The sequence below is a fragment of the Rhinoderma darwinii genome, chromosome 5, assembly GCF_050947455.1.
Source record: "Rhinoderma darwinii isolate aRhiDar2 chromosome 5, aRhiDar2.hap1, whole genome shotgun sequence".
Taxonomy (NCBI): Eukaryota; Metazoa; Chordata; class Amphibia; order Anura; family Rhinodermatidae; genus Rhinoderma; species Rhinoderma darwinii.
Window position 1 is genome coordinate 107,746,422 of NC_134691.1, and position 20,344 is coordinate 107,766,765.

A 20,344-nucleotide genomic window follows, 5' to 3' on the forward strand; every position below is an offset into this window, starting at 1 on the left:
TTTAAGTGTGGGTACTGGTATTTCTGGACCGTTTTATCTACTGTCACCCATAGTGAACCTCCGCTATCAGACCCCCACTATTCAAACTGTTGTGGAAAATCTAGTCTTTTTGTCTAATCGAAGGAACACTAAATTTCCACATGAATAATAAAGTAAATACCAGGTGAACTTGTCCACACGGTTTATCAGTCTGCAGAATTTTCTGCATGTACCTGAACCACACTTGTAGAATTCTTGCAGAGAAGTGTTAGTCTCCTATTTCTGGCGCTTTTTAAAGAGGCTCTGTCACCACATTATAAGTGCCGTATCTCCTACATAAGGAGATCAGCGCTGTAATGTAGGTGACAGCACTGCTTTTTATTTAAATAAAGTATCTATTTTTACCACTTTATTAGCGTTTTTAGATTTATGCTAATGAGTTGCTTAATGCCCAAGTGGGCATTTTTTTACTTTAGACCAAGTGGGCGTTGTACAGGGGAGTGTATGATGCTGACCAATCAGCGTCATGCACTCCTCCCCATTCATTTACACAGCGCATAGGGATCCTGTTAGATCCTTATGTGCGGTCTTATACTAACACATTAACAATACTGAAGTGTTTAGACAGTGAATAGACATTCCTCGGGATGTCTATTCACAATCTCTGCACTTCGTTACTGTTTCTATGGTAGTTACAGCCGAGGAAGCGTGATCTCGTTGTAACCTGTCATTTACCGCGTAATCTCGCGAGATTACACGTCCTCTGCTGTAACTACCACAGACAGAGTAACGAAGTGCAGAGATTGTGAATACACATCCCATGGAATGTCTATTGACTGTCTAAACACTTCAGTATTGTTAATGTGTCAGTATAACTCAGCACATAAGGATCTAGCAGGATCCCTATGCGCTGTGTAAATGAATGGAGAGGAGTGCATAACGCTGATTGGTCAGCGTCATACACTCCCCTGTACAACGCCCACTTGGTCTAAAGTAAAAATACGCCCACTTGGGCATTAAACAACTCATTAGCATAAATCTAAAAACGCTAATAAAGTAGTAAAAATAGATCGTTTTTTTTAAATAAAAAGCACTGCTGTCACCTACATTATAGCGCCGATATCCTTATGTAGGAGATAGGACACTTATAATGTGGTGACAGTCTCTTTAAACTGCATCAAAAAAAAGTTTTTAAGTCGTTTTTCATTTTAGTTTCATTTTGTACATGCGGTTCTATGTCGTTTTTGATGTCCTATAGAGAAGCTTAAAGGAAAACCTCTAAAAACCACCATACCCAGAGAATTCTGCGTTTGGGGGAAAAAAACGCCCCTGACCACAAAATGGCCTCAAACACCACAAATCAATACGCAGTTGCGTGTGGTATGCATTTGATATTTTACTATAGACTTTAATGTAACATCTGGCCGCACTTAAAACTGCATAAAGAAAACCACCATAAAAAATGCAGCAAAATGCTGTGTATGAATACAGCCTTAAAGTGATATTCCCAAATCAAGGGTAAAATAAAATTAAAACTAAAATGTATTAGAATTTCTAAAAGCCCATTAATGTACTGGGCAATGCACACATAAATATACATGTTTAGTGTAACCCCACTAAAACCCTAAATTTCCCCTGGCCAAGATAAGCAAAGGCTATCTTCGAAGTAAGAATTATACTCAGCAGGTCATTATCAAACCGTTGTAACGGACATAAAGAATATATCACATGAATAGTTTTCCTATGTAGTTGCCAATTGAGCAGTTGCAGCTAACAGTATAGTATTACAAAATAAAATAGAAAAATGAAGGACATTATATGGTTTTGTTAAGCACACAAGTGGTTTATATTCCCAAGGTGAGACTGGTGCAGCTTATGTCAAGCCTTATTTTGTTCAGTTATAAATTCAACTGGGGTGTCTCTGTAATTGCTTTTTAGGCAGTTGCCTCTTAATAGCCCTGGTACCACAAGGCAAGAGGGAAAGAGGCATCTAATGACATAATTCATCCAGAAAGTACAGTACACCCAGCACTTTTTCCAAAGAAGTAATCAAATGCCATGCCTCCACAAACACTTTTTCTACATGCTTTGCCTTTACAGATTATTACCAGTACTTATCTTTTAGCGCTTTCTCTTTTCAGACACTTTTTATATCTTGTCCCGGCTTTTCACTGTTAGAAGTTCAATAAGTGTTTATCCCCTCTTCAATATGCCCACAGACTACAACGTCTCTGCATAACAGGGGTCTTCTTCTCAGCTCTCTCCAGGAGCCATTTTCCGGCGCTTTCTTCAGCCTTTTAGTCTTTCCAACTTTTCTGCAAGAAGTTTTTATAGTTCTAGCTTTTTTTGTTTTTTTCCCTCTCTCTTCCCTCTTTTCACCTCTCTCTTGTGACATGTATTAATATCTGGAAGATTCCATCAGGCACTGGCAAAGGTAGGCTACATACTATGCCTGTGGCAGATGTGATAAAAAGTTAACATGCAGTTAGCCTACCCTACTCTGCCAACAGTGTCTGTAATCCAGGCCCATTCAGGAGGCTACCCCCCTTCAGCATTTGGCACCCCCTGAATAGGCAAAGTCCTTTGCTCAGGCTTTAGGGAACATTTCCAGACTATGCCAAATTAAAGTTGAGTCTTTTGAACGTTAGCCTTCCTAGATATAGGTCGGATTTAATGCCCCTCCTTCCCCTCCCTTGTATAATACACAATCTACCTCTCGTGGTAATCACATAAAAGGCGCAGAAGTGCCAGAGACAAGTCCTGCTCGTCATTTTCCCTCAAAGGGTCCCCTGTTAGGATCCTCAATGGAGAAGCTGCTTACAATCCGAAAGTCTCTTTCCTCTAGTGTATCCTCCAATTCGAATTTAGAGTTACAACTTACAATTGACAGCTGCCATGCAGGCCTTTTAGACATGCTGTCAGGGACACCTTTTATGTAAAGGATGACCCCCATCAACTATTCCCAGGAAGAGGCACTCTTACAGCGCACCAAAGCAGTAAAGGCTATGTTTTCCAAACCATAGCAAGTTTCAAAACACGTTAATACTCGTTTTCTTTTCCAGCAGGATTTGATCTCCAAATGGTCTGTTTCTCCTTCTGTGGATCCGCCTATCTCACAGATGTTAAAGATCACCACAATCCCACTGTCCGAAACGGTATCACTCAGTCACTCTCTTAACAAGAAGTTGGATTTCCAAACCAAGTCTGCATTTATTGCCCCAGCTTTTGCATCTGCTTGGGTGAGAAAGGCTTGCTCGGTTTGGGGGAAGCACCTGCACCATGGTATTTTGGAAGGTGTGCTGAAGCCTGATACGGCTGAACTCTCTTCTCAGGTGATCCATGTTCAAAGTTCTTCTTTGAGACTTTCCAGGGGTCAGCCTGCTTCACTGCCCATGCATCGGCTAATTTAATTGCTATTCAAGCCTAGACTTGCTTGGGAGCAGCAGCCTAGATGCCCTTCTCTGCCAAACATCTTTGGCCTGAAGGTGTCTTCCCACTCATGTCGGCCGTCTGAGTTGGGAGGACGACTTCGCTTTCAGGAGACATGGCTCGCCCATGTGGACGACGCATGGGTTCAGTAGGTGGTGTAAATAGGTTACAAGGTAGTTCTCGATCCTTCCCCAGGTCGTATTTTGTTTTACTCCGCCTTGCGCATTGGATCACGCTTTTGTCTGTCTTCAGGCTTTGTTCTTTTCTCCTACCGAAAGTTATCGTCCCTCTTTGTCAGACGGGTCAGTCCGTCCAATCCTGGATTTGAATAAGTTGAACTGCTTCGTTCGCATTTGGAGGTTTCCCATGGAGTATCGGAGGTCAGTGGTTGCATCGCTGGAGCAGGAGAGCTCTTCTCTACCATTGACATTTGCGATGCATACCACCATATCCCTATTGCATGGACCCACCAGCACTTCCTTCGTTTCGCGATAGATACTCAGCATTTTCAGTTTGTTGCCCTTCCCTTTGTGGTTGCCATGGCTCCATGACTTTTTTACCAAGGTTCTGGCGACTCTCATGGCGCTTTTCCGTGCCAGGGGAGTTGCGGTCATCCTGTACCTGGACATCATCTTGGTAAAGGCTCCCTTCTAAAAGGACAACCTTTCCAGTCTCCATGTTACACTGGACATGTTAAATATTTGGGTGGAACATCGAAAATAAATTTTCAATTTAGTGAGTGGAGATTCTAGATTCTTTGTATGGGGAACACATTCAAGACTATATGGGCTCTCCTTCACCAGAATACTCCCTCTTCCATTCACTTTTGCACGCGGGTTCTGTGCAGGATGGTTATGTCCTTTTTGAGACAGTTCTCTACGTGAAGGAGGTCATTCTCTTGCGCTGGGACAAGTCTCAGAACTCACTGGACAAGTTGATTCTCCTGTCCTCCGATTCATCTGGAGTTACGCTGGTCGAAGACCTCGACAGCCATCATGATGGGGACAGTCTTATCTACCCCTCCAGTGGCTTGTCATCTCAACGAATACCAGCCTATCTGGGTGCGTGTAGATTTTTAGCCTCCACACAGTCCAGCAAACTTGGTCGCAGTAGGAGACATTCTTATAGGTCAACCTTCTGGAATTGAGGGCAATCTTAACATCCCTCTCATTTGACGCTTCAACCTCAGGGTTGCCCAGTCAGGATTCAAACCGACAACTCCACGGCGGTTGTCTTTCTAAACCACCAAAGCGGCACCAGGAGTCGGGTGGCTCTATAAGAGTTCAATCCTATCATCTTATTATGAACGTACTGTCAAGTACCAGTGCTGTCCGTAGTCCATATACCAGGAGTGGACAACTGGGCCGCAGATTTTCTAAGTAGGAAAGATTGGATACGAAGATGTATTCCATCAGCTTTGCAAGACCTAGGGCACTCTAGATGTGGATCGCTTTGCGTCTTGTCTCAACCACAAAGTTGCAAACTTTGTGCCCGGGATACCGGATTCCAGAGCCATCGCAGTCAACGCTCTTGTCACTCTGTCGGATGTATCATCTATTTTGTATCCCTTTCCTACCCTTCTGCTCTTCCAGTTCGCGTTCCAGTGATTCTTGTGGTGCTGGACTGGCCTCGTCTGAGCTGGCCTGGTACTCAGACCTTGTCAACCAACTCGTAGACGCACCTTGACATCTTCCACCTCGACCCAACCTTCATTCCCAATGTGTGCTTTCCCCACTTTATCTCTGTTGCATTTAATGGCGAGGTTCTGAGTGCCGGGAGTCTCTCTGAACCGGTCATCCAGACTATGTTGAAGGACAGGCAGCTTCTATCGGCCAAGGTGTACTACTGTATATGGAAGGCTTATTTCTGCTGGTGTAAACAGTATAATTTTCCAACCTATGGGATGTTCCTAGTCGAGGATTCTGTCCTTCCGGCAAACAGGCCTTAAACAGGGACTTGGCTTTTTTTTTGTAGTAAACTTTGGCTTTTTGTTCTTAGTTGAAGACTTTCTTGCAAGGGGTGGCTCATGAAGTCCCTCCCTTCAGACATCCCACTGAGCCTTGGGATGTTAATTTGGTCCCGGGGCTCTTCAGTTGCTTTCCTGTTGGCCATTGCCTCTATCAGAGGGGTTTCAGAACTGTTTGCCCTGTCCTGCAAGTCCCTCTTTTTTTTGTCATCCATAGGGATAAAGTGGTGTTCTTCCCTGTCCCCTCTTTAATCCAAAAGATGATCTCTGCTTTTCATAGCAATGAAGATATTGTTCTCCCTCCCTTCTGCCGTTCCCCATCTCATCCAAGGGAGGCGGCATGTAGTGTCTTGACGTGGTTAGATCAGTTTGTCAAAACCAGAGTGACGCAGAGTAGTTTCGCCACTCCGAGTTTTTGTTTTTTTTCTTCCCTGATTGGCCACGCAAAGTATTAGCAGCATCCAAGGCCAACATTACGCATTGGATCTGCTCTGTGATTTCGGAAGCCTATCTGTACGAGGGTAAATTTCCTCCTCTTCGGGTCACTGCTTATTCTTCAAGTGCTATTGGTGGCTACTGGGCGTTCAGGCATCAAGCTTCAGTTGCTCTGGTTTGCAAGGCTTCTACCTGGGCTTTGGTGCACACCTTCACCAAGTTTTGCCAAGTTCATTCTGTGGACTTCTCGGATGTTCGTCACAAGATGCTGCAAGTAGCTGTTCATTAGGCAGGTCGCATGGCTTGTGTTTTTTGTTTTTTTCCTTTTTTAATTTTCTTCCCACCCTGTAGGGCTGCTTTAGGACCACACATGGTGCTGTGTCCCCCAATGATATTGACGAGTAAATTGGATTTGTGTTCTCACCGCAAAATCTTTTTCTTGTTGAATTCATTGGAGGACACAAATCCCACCATCATTTGTTTGTTCCAGTCATGGGACCTATTCTAGGTGTTTGGTTGGTTTTCTCCCGGGACCGTGGACATGTCATTTTGATTATTTTTGTCTTCTCCTACAGCTTTTGTACAAACTGATTTAGTCAGGGACTTTGGTAAGGGCATGGCCTGCCTGGGTGGAGCCTAGACTTCTCCTACCTAGTGTCAGTGTTTGAGTGTGAGACAACATCATACTGCCAAAGAGCCTGTCCCTTCTGATGTTGACCTCATGAAAAACTGACAAAATTGTGGTCACATATTATATGTACACACACGATGGGTTATTATTGAAAATTCACCTGTAATGATAGGCGCATCTTAATTATATAATGAACAGTTCTGCAACTCTCTAAGGGGCGAGTTCACATTCTTTTTCACTTTGGCTAGTCTAAAAAAAAAAAAAGCCAGAAGGAAATGGGTTACAAAATGGAAACCGTAGTTTCTTATAGAGTCTGCTTTGACTTCGGACAAATAAATGTTTCTCTTTGGCTATGGCTGAATGAGCGGTTTACACCTTTGTCATCTATGTCGACTCATGCAATAAAGAACTGTCCGAATACAACTCCAAGCACCCATATATACTTTTTGTTAACATCCAATAGCTGAAAAATAGTACAGACTTAATGCTTGTCTCAGCTTAGAGGTGGTTGTAATTGTATATAGTTTAGGATTTTCAGAAGGACTATGGGCAACATTTTATGGTCATCTTATTGATGCACTTATTTAAAGAGAATTTAAAGGTTGAGTGTGAAGTGAAGGCTGGCATTTTGATAATGCTGTCGGAGGTCTGCTTTAAAAAAATATATATATGGGTAAACGGGTAGAATATGATTATTCTGTAATACAGGTTTTATTTGTACATGTAAGAAGTAAGACCTTTATGAAAGTTACCACAGGTTTAAAATGCCCATAAATCCCTGGCAGCAAAAGAGTTGAAAAGTTATTTTTCACTAAAGTGATACATCCCTTCAAAACTTCACTGTCTCATGACCGCAGCGCTTTTAATGTTCGATTATCAGACATGTCATCATAGTAGACTACCTTCAGTAATAATGTTACATTCTGGTTGAAATCTTTCAATTTTCAATGTGTTTTTCATGTTTAAAATCTATATATATTTTGTTTTTTTTATAGTTTTCGGCATGCTTTTAGGTGAAACGATAATTCTAGATAACCTTGATGCAGCTAACTGCTACAGAAAACAGGTAATGGACCAAAGTTATTGTAAAACCAACTGCTGGCTTAAACCAGATCTGTCACTTGAACTATTAAAGCACAGCTTAGTATGGGGCAGTTCCACTCTACTATTAAAGATTGTGCCATTTGGCACCTAATGAAGAATACAGTAGTTTCATAGTTATGAGTCTGCTTTATTCATAAGGGAAGTGTTGCCACGCCTCTCCTCACCAATGACTGATGCTGGCTGCCTTCTATTTGCATATATATGCCTCCCGTCAGTCTTTGGTGAGGTATAGGGTTATGTCTATGTTTACTGATAGTCAAATTAGCCAGTGTTTCCCAAATATACAGTATACATAGATGAAAATTATCCAAATGGAACTCAACTACCTCTTTACTTATTTTTGTTTTAGAGGTTTGTTTTTTTTGGTCAGTTGAAAAAAAATAAAACCTCTTGCCTACATCTCGGAGCAGACCTGATGCTCACAAAAGACAGCTTTGCCACTCATCATCCTTCCTGTTTTTTGTGCCATCTCCCAAGCTGGAGGACATAGATAACATTACAATCTTTATAAACCCTAGGAATGTTTGAAGAATCTAGAATTAAATCTGACAAGAAGTCTCTGGTTATTACAGCCCATTAGAGGTTACTGTCACTGCACTTGATTACAACTTGATTAACTGCATTTATTTTAATACAAAATCACTATGATGGGGGGGGGGGACTTCTCAAAACTGAAAAGGGTGGTATTTGCCCATAGCAAACATTATGAATAATGAAAGCAGCAACCTAGGGACCTCTGAAAATAAAAGGTAGAATATAATTGTTTGCTGTAGGCAACTGCTCCACTTTTGCCTGGCACTTGTTTTGACGAATCTTCAATGATATGTCCACTTAAAACAATTTACGCTTTAAGTCTTTAAGCAGGTCTGTCAGACAGCGCAGCATGAAGTTCTGACCGATGAGCTGATTTTAGAGTTCTGTCAGTCAGTAATATTCAGTAGTTTAGGAAAATGTACATGTTCTGCTTGCGGCGTGCTGCTTGTAAGGCATCCATTGATATGCACGGTCCAGCTGCTGATTTACACATTTCTGTCTATTACTGTGCATAGGGAGGAATAGTCAATCTGACCGGAGGGCAGAGGGAAAATACATATTATTGGACTCCTTGCCAGCCGTGCTGGCCGGTTGCAAGAAGTATAACATGTAAATTCCTACACCACTAAATATTACTAAGTGACAGAACGCTGAAATCCTCATGTCTGTCACATATTTATGCTGCCCCCAGCGAAAAAACCTGACTAATCTGCTTTAAAATGTATGTCCTATTTTGGCCATAAATTATAACGCTATTCCATTATTTTCAACGTAGTCTGCACTATTTCTCAGGTCTGCTATTTGCAGGTTAGTGCAGTAACTGTTGGTACCTGAAGTAGTTTGAACTGGCTAAAAATATTGGTGGTGTTTCAGGCATAATGTTGAATATAACCGTAAAATAAACATTCATTTAGCCATTTCTTACTAAGCACAATAGACTAATATATTTATTTGTTATGTACTTTATATTTCTTCAGCTTGTTCAGTTCTCGAATTGCCCAACATTGCTGACTAGAGACGGAGACCGAATCCGTAGCAATGGAAAGTTTGGTGGGTTGCAAAATAAAGCCCCTTCTAAAGGCCAACTTAAAGGAATGGTGTTTGGAGCTCCACTGCCCAAAGAATATGACATGATTTCTTCTGATATAGGTTTGTATTAAAACAAACAAAAAATTGGTTTGGAATACTTAAACAGCTCATTGCCTTTGTAACCTGGATTAAATATTTTGTGTCTAATAAACATAAGACAGAATAGTTCACTTCACATTCAGGAATTCTCTCTCCTCCATGGAGTGCTGGAAACTACTGGGAGGTGAATTTCCACCTTTTTGTACACCATTTCATTTTTAGGTTGAAGAGTATGAATTATCTCACAATATCAAAGTAGTTAAAAACTGTCTTTCTGTACACTAGATACAAAAGATATAAAGATAGATGTATACAGATAATGTTATAGAATATTGTTATACCAGCATATAAATGTAGAACCGGAAAAGAATACGCTCTAAAATGTTGGTGTATAACTAGGCAGCAACTTTAGAGTATTCGTTTCTGGTTCTTTACTTATATGATGGCGTAGCAATATTTTATATTATACATATGTTTGTATACAAAGTAGAAAGCAGCACTTCATGTTGAAGATAGCGCTTTGCGAAGTTTACCTTAATCTGGGGTCCTCCAGGTAAGTGAAAAAACAAATCGCAGCACTCCAGCGCTTTTCAAAAAGTGGTTTATTCATCCATCTCAATGCTGCAACGTTTCAGCCCTGTCATAGGGCCTTTCTCAAGCAATGTGATACACAAACTGCCTGGGCTATATACCCACATGTGGCGATCAAAATATAAAGTGTAATCCGTACAATATCGTAAAAAATACATTACACGTGTCATATTCAAATAGTGTTAAACATACATAACACTGTCATTGTATAGTTTCCGTGCACGTGAAGCATACATTGTGACAATAACTTCAAAATAGCTTAATTAATTATTCATAATAAGCTGGAGGCGGGGAATGGAGCCACTCCCCAATCAGGCAATAGAATCCAGCAACACAAAATAAGAGAATTGCAAATTGTCCTATAGGACGTATTGCGCATGTACCAAACACTTTGTATGTAACACGGCAAAGTCTTATGAGATAATACAGTAGCCAATTGGAGAACCCCAGCAAACCGCGTTCATGGTTTAGTGACTCGAGTATGAGGTTGATGCATGCGCCCTAAGTACCAGCACCAACGTACTTCATTGTCATAGTAGCATAACTCAAGTATCTAGTTTATAACTACATGTAATACAGTGCCTTGAAAGTATTCACCCCACTTGGGTGGTTTTCTTGTTTTGTTACTTTGCAACCTGCAATTAAAATGAGTTTTTTTTTAAATTTGATTTTATGTAATGGACCTGACAGCATTGTCCAAATTGTTACAGTGGAATGAAAAAAACCATTGTGTTATAATCTTTTAAACAAGAACTAATCGTTTCCAGAAGTTATATAATTAGTTGAATAAGGTCCCACTGTGTGTAATCGGTCGCATGTCGTCTGTATAAATACAACTGTTCTGAAAGGCCACTGAGCCTGCAACTCCCCTAAAAAGGCAACATAAAGGCCAAGGAGCTCTCCAAACAGTTCAGAGACAAAGTTGTGGAGAAGTAGAAGTCAGGGTTTGGATATAAACAAAAAAAATATCCCAAACTTTGAACATCTCACAGAGTACGATTAAGTCCATTATAACAAAATGGAAAACTTATGGACCTGATGAGAGATGGCCGGCCACCTAAACTCACAGACCGGTCAAGGAGGGCATTAATCAGAGAATCAACAAAGACACCAAAAATAACACTAAAGGAGCTCCAAATATCCACAATGGAGATGAAAGTACACTATATGGACAAAAGTATTGAGACACATCCCTTAATCATTGAATTCAGGTGTTTTTCAGTCCCATTGCTACGGGTGTATAAAAGCAAGCACCTAGCCATGCAGTCTGCCTTTACAAACATTTGTGAAAAAATGGGTTGTGCTAAAGAGATCACTGAATTCCAGCGTGGTGCTGTAATAGGATGCCACTATTGAAACAAGTTGGTTCATGTAATTTCTTACCTCATAGATATTCCCTGATCAACTCTGAATGGTATTATTGCAAAGTTGAAGCGTTTTGGAACCACAGCAACTCAGCGACAAAGTGGCAGACCACATAGCATTCAGCGACCCTGCTTGTAACCCTAAGGCACATAGTCAGGGACGTAGCTAAAGGTTCATGGGCCCTGGTGCAAGAATTCATCTTTGGGTCCCCCTGCCCAACACCACCAGACACCTGCACGGTCAAGCAAACAAAACTGTGGGAGGAATCCTCCAGCTCACCTTGACTGCAGGTTTTCTGCGATATGCGCCTGGATCTCCGTGACGGCTCACGGTGTTGAATGCAGGAAAACAAAAGGAATGGAGGATCCAGCGCAGTAGATTAAAATAGAACAAAGTTCCAATTTTATTGGGAGTATTTAAAACAAGATTAATCCCGAGTGCAAATACTGAGAGATTGATAGAAAGGTGCCTACGCGTTTCAGACGCACACCACGTCCTTCCTCAGTTCAGGGTGCGTCTCTTAAATCTACCTTTAAAAACCTTAATAGATTGCATAAAGATTATACTAGAAGTTGGTGGGAGATCCAGAGTCTGGAAAACTATTTAAAGAACAAGATAGTTCCCAGAGGCCTCAGGGTCCCCATTGTCCCAGCATTAAGATTAAAAACTGCTAATATAAAAGAAAGGTGGGAACAGGAGATTACAGGGAGTTCACTTAGGCTGATGCAGATTTTGGTAGAGGAAGAAAAAATTCAGTTCGACTCTATTAGTGCTGAGCTTAAAAAAGAGATTGAGGCAGCCAAGTCCTTGGTAGATACCCCTGGTTTTGATAAACGGGATAAAATTCTCCAACAAACTTTAGAGAGGTTTACCAATCATCTTAAGGAACGTAAACACTTCCAATTCCAGAGAGATCTACAGGAATTTAGGGAGAAAAAAGCGTATGATTTTGTCCATACACAACAACAACAATATCAACAGACCAATAGGGGGCCGAGGGAATCTGACCCTTCCACATCAGAGAGTGAAACCACAGACTCTGAAAGAGTGGGCCCATTTTTCGGTGGTAGCGGTGGGAAACAAAAATTTAGGGGAGGAGGTAGAAATAGAGGCCGTGGTAGAGCCTCTTCTAATAGTGGCAACAATTTTTTAGCCAACAATCCTCCCATTTCCCGCTATATGCTGAGGGGACAAAAGGATTAGTGAAGGGAAAAAATATGGATAGGCTACAAATTATCAACCTATCTGAATACAATTTGAGTGCATCAGAGAACACATTATTAGAAAAAGGACTTTCCTTTGTCCCCACAGTTAAATTTGACTCTTTCTCGTGGATAAAAGATCTTAATTTATTTGCTCGTAAACTCAAATGGATCAAATTTTTCAAACACCACAATAGAAAAAAATGTATTGAACTAGGGTTGGAAGAGTCTGATATGGAAGGCCTTGCAGCCTTGGAGGGGTTATTAGAGGAATCTGGAAGAGCTCCAGGTCTAGGTCCCTTCACCAACCTCAAAATGAAGAGTAGAAAGCTGCCACCTATAGGAGATTTTACCAATGTGGATTTATTTGTGGATATGGTGGGAGATGAGATCAAAAATCTTAGTCAGGACAGTAGGGGCATGGATAACAACTTGTCTTGGTCCGAACGACTAGCTCTGACCACTCTAGAGAAAAAACAGAACATCGTTCTAAAAGCATCTGATAAAGGTGGGAACATTGTGGTCATGAGTAGGGATGATTATAAAAAAATGTGTGAGGACATATTGTTTAACCATAACTGTTACACCATTTTAAAGGATAACCCCACAGCACTATTCAAGAAGGAGTTGCTGAGCATTCTGAGTGATGCAAAGAGCAGATCCTTGATTAGTGCAGGAGAGTTTGGGTTCCTGTACCCACAATTTCCTGTTATGGCGTGTTTTTATAGCCTGTCCAAAATCCACAAAGGGTATCCTCCCTTACGTGGCAGACCCATTGTTTCAGGCATTAATAATTTAACTCAAAATGTGAGTACTTATGTTGATCAGGTGTTGCGCCCGTTTGTCTTAAGTCTTACATCATATGTACGTGACACCATGGATGTCTTGAAACAGATTGATGGTATTTCTCTGGAGAAAGATACAATCCTGGCTAGTCTGGATGTTGAGGCGTTGTATTCATCCATACCTCACAAATGTGGTTATAAAGCGATCGAGTATTATTTGGGATCAAGAGGTACACAGTTTGCTGCCCATAACCAATTTGTTTTGCAGTTATTACAGTTTGTTCTTGAAAAAAATATATTTATTTTTGAAGACAAGATCTTTCATCAGCAATGTGGTACTGCAATGGGGAGTCCTGCTGCTCCCACCTATGCAAATTTATTTCTTGGCTGGTGGGAGGAGACAATTGTTTTTGGGGACAAATTTGTCAATTGGACTTCATCCGTTGGATTATGGATTAGATATATTGATGATGTGCTGATTCTCTGGAACTCTACAGCAGATGAGTTCCATAGGTTCGTAGCAGCCCTCAACAAAAATGATGTTGGACTTAGGTTTACATGTGAGATCAGTGAGAACGAACTGTCTTTTTTAGACTTGAAAATCACTAAAACGGAAGGAGGTACAATCCGCACAAAGGTACATCGGAAAGAAACAGCAACTAATAGTTTTTTGCAATGGAATAGCTGTCATCCTTATTCCCTCAAACGTGGCATTCCGAAAGGCCAATTCATGAGAGTACGCAGGAATTGTAGCTCTATGGGTGATTTTGAGTGCCAGGCCCAGGAACTCAAAACAAGATTGAAGGATAGAGGCTTCCCCGAGAGTGTCATTAGGAAGGCCTATGAGGGAGCAAGGGATGCAGATAGGCAATGTCTCCTGGTCCCTAAAAAACGGAAAGAAGAACAAGTTACCAGACTCATAGGCACCTATGACTCAAAACAAAATGACATTATGCAGATACTGAATAGGTATTGGCGTATTCTCAGTTCTGATATAGATTTAGTAGACCAGATCACACAGAGGCCATCTGTCACGTATCGGAGAGGGAAAAATATAAGGGACAGAGTCATGCACAGCTGTTTCGACCCCATTTCACCTAGGGGTACATGGCTGGATAGACAAATACCAGGCACTTTCAGATGTGGTAGCTGTAAAGCCTGTGATTTCATTCTTAAAGGGAATAGTTTTACCAGTGTTGTCACACAGAAAAAATACAATATTCGGGATTATGTCAATTGCAAGACAGCAGGAGTAGTTTACCTAATTACATGCCCATGCCCCCTAAATTACGTGGGCAAAACAGCACGACAATTTCGTCGTCGTATTAGGGAGCATGTTGGAGATATTATCCATGGTAGGGACACCCCAATATCCAAGCACGTGCATGCTAAACACCAAGGCCAGGCAGCAGTGTTAAAGTTTCAAGCAATTGAACTCGTCAGACCCCCCAAAAGAGGAGGGGACTGGGACAACCTGATTTTACGGAAGGAAGCGCAATGGATCCATAGACTGGAATGTATACAACCAGCAGGTTTAAATGAGCAGACTAATTATACATGTTTTATCTAAATGTGTGATACCATCCCCCTATAGGTGGTTTACCTTGGGGTGGGTGAGTGTTTATCTGCATTTTGTATTACCTATTTGAGATGGCTACACTGATCAGCCAACACATAAAGAGATCGTTTTGTCAGTTTTTCTAAGGAATAGGGACTTCAGCAACTTCGTCCACCTCATATGTGTTTATTTACTCTTGAGTTGCTTTGTGAGGTTGCCCACTTGCGGTGTTATACTGTCCCGCAAGATATACTTATAACACATCATCTTTTAGCGCTTACCTCCTCGTGTTTGGCAGTCCGGGCGATACGTCCTTGGCTTCCACTGCGCCTGCGCGTTCGGTATGATGCGGCCGATGATGACCCCTGGCTGTCAGCTGACGGCGGGGGGTCACATGGGCAGGTGTCACGAATCGAGAGGGTGTTGTGATTGGTCAATTCATGTGTTGCCGCCGAATACGATGGGTGGAGTTTAGCGTTTATAGTAACCTAGCGCCTGCAATGAAGTATGCCGTTGACATCGATACGTGCATCTTCCCGTGACGCACAGCGGAATATCCGCTGTTGAATACTAATATCGCTGGTGATGAGGCCAGAGTTACCAAGATACGGACCCCTGAGGATGAGTATCTGAAACGCGTAGGGTCGTTTAATGTCTATGGAATGTGTGCATTGGGGACAATTATATTGTGTTACACCCAGCGTTAGGAGATCCGATTTTGTCGGACACCTATGCTTCAACTAGGGCTTGTACTATTGTTGTGCCCTGGGTATATGCTGATTCCTACAAATATCGTTTAAACACAGAGATATAGGTATCATAATAACTCAGTGTTTTTTTGTTTAATACATTTTTTAAATTTTCACGGTGGGGCTTATGTCACAGTGGTGTGTTACCCCTGTTTTTAAACTAGTTACTATTAAAGATATCCTTTTACTCAGTTGTCATTTCAGTGAACCTTATAATTAAATTTCTTTATATTGTGGGAGCACAATTAGATTTCTATCTAACTATACAGTGAAATCACATAGCATTCAGCGACCCTGCTTGTAACCCTAAGGCACATAGTCAGGGACGTAGCTAAAGGTTCATGGGCCCTGGTGCAAGAATTCATCTTTGGGTCCCCCTGCCCAACACCACCAGACACCTGCACGGTCAAGCAAACAAAACTGTGGGAGGAATCCTCCAGCTCACCTTGACTGCAGGTTTTCTGCGATATGCGCCTGGATCTCCGTGACGGCTCACGGTGTTGAATGCAGGAAAACAAAAGGAATGGAGGATCCAGCGCAGTAGATTAAAATAGAACAAAGTTCCAATTTTATTGGGAGTATTTAAAACAAGATTAATCCCGAGTGCAAATACTGAGAGATTGATAGAAAGGTGCCTACGCGTTTCAGACGCACACCACGTCCTTCCTCATGGCTTATTGCTGAATAACAAAGCATTAGGAGGAGGTTTATATCCGGTTAACTGCAGGTGTTAATTAAACCTAGTGGCTGCAACTAGTTAAGTAACTCATCTTGGGGTCCCCCTGCCAAACACCACCAGACACCTGCGCGGTCAAGGCGGCTGGGTATAGGCACAACAGCCCCTATAGCTGCCCCCATACAGTATAATGCCCCCATACAGTATAATGTGCCCCATAGCTGCCCCCATACAGTATAATGCGCCCCATAGCTGCCCCCATACAGTATAATGCGCCCCATAGCTGCCCCCATACACTATAATGTCCCCATACAGTATAATGCCCCCCATAGCTTCCCCATACAGTATAATGCCCCCCAAAGCTGCCACCCATACAGTATAATGCCCCCCATAGCTGCCCCATACAGTATAATTGCTCCCCATAGCTGCCTGAAACCGTATAATGACCCCCATAGCTGCCTCATATAGTATAATGCCCCACCATGAGCTCCCCATACAGTATAATGCCCCACCATGAGCTCCCCATACATTAAATGCCCCACCATGAGCTCCCCATACATTAAATGCCCCACCATATGAGCTACCCATAAATTATAATGCCCCCCATATGAGCTCCCCATACAGTATAATGCCCCACCATATGAGCTCCCCATACACTATAATGCCCCCATATCCACTTCCCATACAGTATAATGCCCCCCATATCCGCTCCCCATACAGTATGCCTCCCATATTCGCTCCCCATACAGTATGCCCTCCATATGAGCTCATACAGTATAATGCCTCCCATATCTGCTCCCCATACAGTATAATGCCCCACCAGATCAGCCCCCATACAGTATTATGCAGCCATGTGTGCATAATAGAAAAATAATAAAACTACCTATGCCTGTTCCCATGCCGAGTGGAGGATCCTTCTCCTCCTTTGGTCTCTGCTTCGAGTGGCTCAGCGCCGACTGGCGCAATTACATCACTACATCGCGCCTGTCTGCGTCTAGCCGCTTAGGGCACAGTGAATGCTGGAGCAGGGAGCAGTCTGCTCCTTGCTCCAGTATTGAATGGAACCAGGACCTCGGTGAGTGACTCGCGACACCCCGGAGGTATTCACACAACCCCCCCCCAGGGGGTCGCGACTCAGTTTGTAATGTATTGTGCAGTTTGCGGTGCAGAGGGGGGGCTGTAATTTAACAACCCCCCCTCTTTTCTCTCCACCGCAAACACAGTCCGCACAATACATTACATTACCGGCCCCCTCTGCATCTCACCTGGAGTCTTCCGCAACGGCTCCTACACGCTGGCTGGAACACCCCTCACATGACGTCACGTTCACATGGTACACTGAGTGTACTATGTGTCCGTGACCAGGAAGTGCCAGCATTAGAATTTATTTAATAATTAGCGCGCTGTGTGGGAACGGCTTAAGGGCCCAGTCCCAACTGCGACCCCTATAGCTACGCCACTTCACATAGTGCATAAAAGTTGCCAACGCTCTGCTGACTCAATAACTTAAGAGTTCCAAACGTCATTCGAGCCCTAATTCACAAAGCACAATTCCAGGCGTCGAATAGACTCTGGAGCAGTGGAAGCATGTGATGTGGAGTGTTGAGTCACGCTTCGTTATCTGGCAGTCTTTTGGATGAGTCTAGGTTTGGCAAATGCCAGGAGAATGTGCCAACCAGGGGCAGAACTACTGCTATAGCAGCTGCAACGGTGCCCTGCCGTATCAACGGGCTCGGGCCAGCCCACAATGTCCTGACCAAGGGTGTAGTGAAGCCAGGACTTGGGTGTTGTGGGGCCCTCTAAAAAAAAAAAAAAAAAAAAAAAAAGTCCCCCCGGCGATAAGGATGTGTGTTTTTTGTTAACTAAAGGCCAGCACTGCCATCAGAGCAGTAGTAGCGGTATTACGGTCTGAGGCACGCGTCGCCGACTTCCCAGCATCTCTCTGGGTCACGTCATATGCGCTAAGGGATGAAGTCACATGGCCCCCGCTGCCACTATTTAATCATGGCTGGGCCGCTCCTTCATTGCACGCCACCACTTTCTCTATTTTTTTTTAACATGCTGACTGGTATGAATTTGCGGGTGATTGCAGTCTTGATTGGCTGCACCAGATGCTCGCTGCTTGGTCCATACAGCATTCTCCATAACTATCTCCGTTGTAGTGGTTCTAAGTTCTTGTCCGTTATTTTCATTAGATCCGTGTGGCATTCTCAGCTAAAGGTCTCAGCTCTTGCCCACTATATGCATATATGACGTTAACCCTTACTATATGTATATTTTATTTTTCATGGTACCCCTTTTTGTAATTTTTAAATGGTGCTATTGTACAATAACATGTATATATGTGCCATTGATTTTATATATTCGATTTTAATCTCTTGTGCTGTAACTTATATATGTGCACTCGGGTTCTGGTTACCTATATATGCTTTCACCACTAGTTGTTTTGTTTAGTTTATATTTGTGATATTTTAGATTCAGGACTTACTACTTTATTGCCATATATAGTTATTCACCATAATATGTATTTTTTTACACCCATTCCCTTATATAATTTCCATGAAATTTGCTATTGTGAAAAAGCAGAGAAACGTAATAAAAACTATACGTAGTTGGTATCGCCGTAATCTTACTTACCCATAACATAAAGGTAACATTGTTTATGCCGTATGGTGAACGGCACAATATTTAACACATACTGGTAAATGTTACATTTTAGCTGCATTTGTTTGATTGATTTATATAAGATGTTTTGAATGTTCGGACCAAACCAGGGCACTCGACACAATTTGCCATTGTTTAATGAGCTGTCCCACCCAATTGAATATCACTTTATAATCTATCTTTATATGGGTCGAAGCTCCGTTTTTCTGATGCTGAACTTCAAATATCCTGCATAGCCAAAGAGTTGAGGTGGTATTACATGGACAGATATCGCCAGTATTTACCACTTTTTAAACGAGCGCTGATCGGTACTCGTTGCTCCCTTTTAAACGGAGCAATGATCGTTTAATATGGAGCCGAACGATCGCTACTACGATCGCTCATCGCCATGCATTTGCATCCTGTCAGCAGCACATATCTCTGCATAAAAGATGAGATCAGCCGATGAATGAGCCGATGTTTAAACAGGGCAATGTTCGGGAACGAGCGTTCGAATGATCGTGTTAAAGAGCCTTAGGATATATCCACGTGTAACTTGTAATTTCTGCAACTGACTTAATTGCGGAAAATCCACACCGTACAGTAGCAGCAGCTTGGATGAAATTTGAACAAATATCTCATCCACACACCGTGAAAAATATACGCTGAAAAAACATTCAAAGGCTATGTTCACACGGGGTCTTTTGCCGAGTTTTTTGACGCGGAAACCGCGTCGCAAAACTCGGCAGAAACGGCCCGAGAACGCCTCCCATTGATTTCAATGGGAGGCGTCGGCGTCTTTTTCCCGCGAGCAGTAAAACTGCCTCGCGGGAAAAAGAAGCGACATGCCCTATCTTCGGGCGCTTCCGCGTCCGACCTCCCATTGACTTCAATGGGAGGCAGGAGAAAGCGTGTTTTATGCTTGCGGCGCTCAATGGCCGCGGGCGAAAAACGGCGCGATAATTGCTATTCACACGGAGTATTTTGGGGGAGGAATATCTGCCTCAAAATTCCGTTTGGAGCTTTGAGGCAGATATTCCTCCCCCAAAATACTCCGTGTGAACTTAGCCAAAGATTGACATGCGGTGCAGTTCTTTTTAAATCCACAGCATGTCCATTTATGCTTCGGAATAGTTTATTTTCTCTTGCGGTTTTTTTACCATTGAATTCAATGGGGAAGGTAAGACACGCAACAAATAGCAAATGTTGAGATTTTTGCTGCGAAACAGCTGCGATTCCGCCGCAAAAATTGCAGCTCAGAGAAGAAAAAAAAAGATTTTACTTACCCAGATCTCTTAGCTTCTCCGTCCAGGGCCAGCCTCCTGGGATGATGTTTCATCCCATGTAACTACTGCAGCCAATCACAAGCTGCAGCGGTCACATGGGATGGAACGTCATCCCAGTAGGCCAGGCTACAGAATGTCCGAGGGACGTGTTGCGATGACTACGGGTAAGTATACGTTTATTGTCTTGTATTTTTTAACCTGCTATTTTCTGCTGTGAACATTCTGCCCAAAAACATGCACCGCAATTTGGTCCGGGTTTTTGGGCTGAATTTGCCTGTGGCAT

At 42.5% G+C, this 20,344-nt stretch overlaps 1 protein-coding gene across 1 annotated transcript in view; it reads left to right on the forward strand.

Moving 5' to 3' along the window:
- Positions 1-20,344, forward strand: part of SMCHD1 (structural maintenance of chromosomes flexible hinge domain containing 1) — a 312,622-nt gene that overhangs the window by 282,450 nt on the left and 9,828 nt on the right. The window contains exons 44-45 of the mRNA XM_075826377.1: positions 7,436-7,506; positions 9,056-9,227. Coding sequence (XP_075682492.1) covers positions 7,436-7,506; positions 9,056-9,227 — 243 coding nt within the window. The remainder of the gene's footprint in view (positions 1-7,435; positions 7,507-9,055; positions 9,228-20,344) is intronic.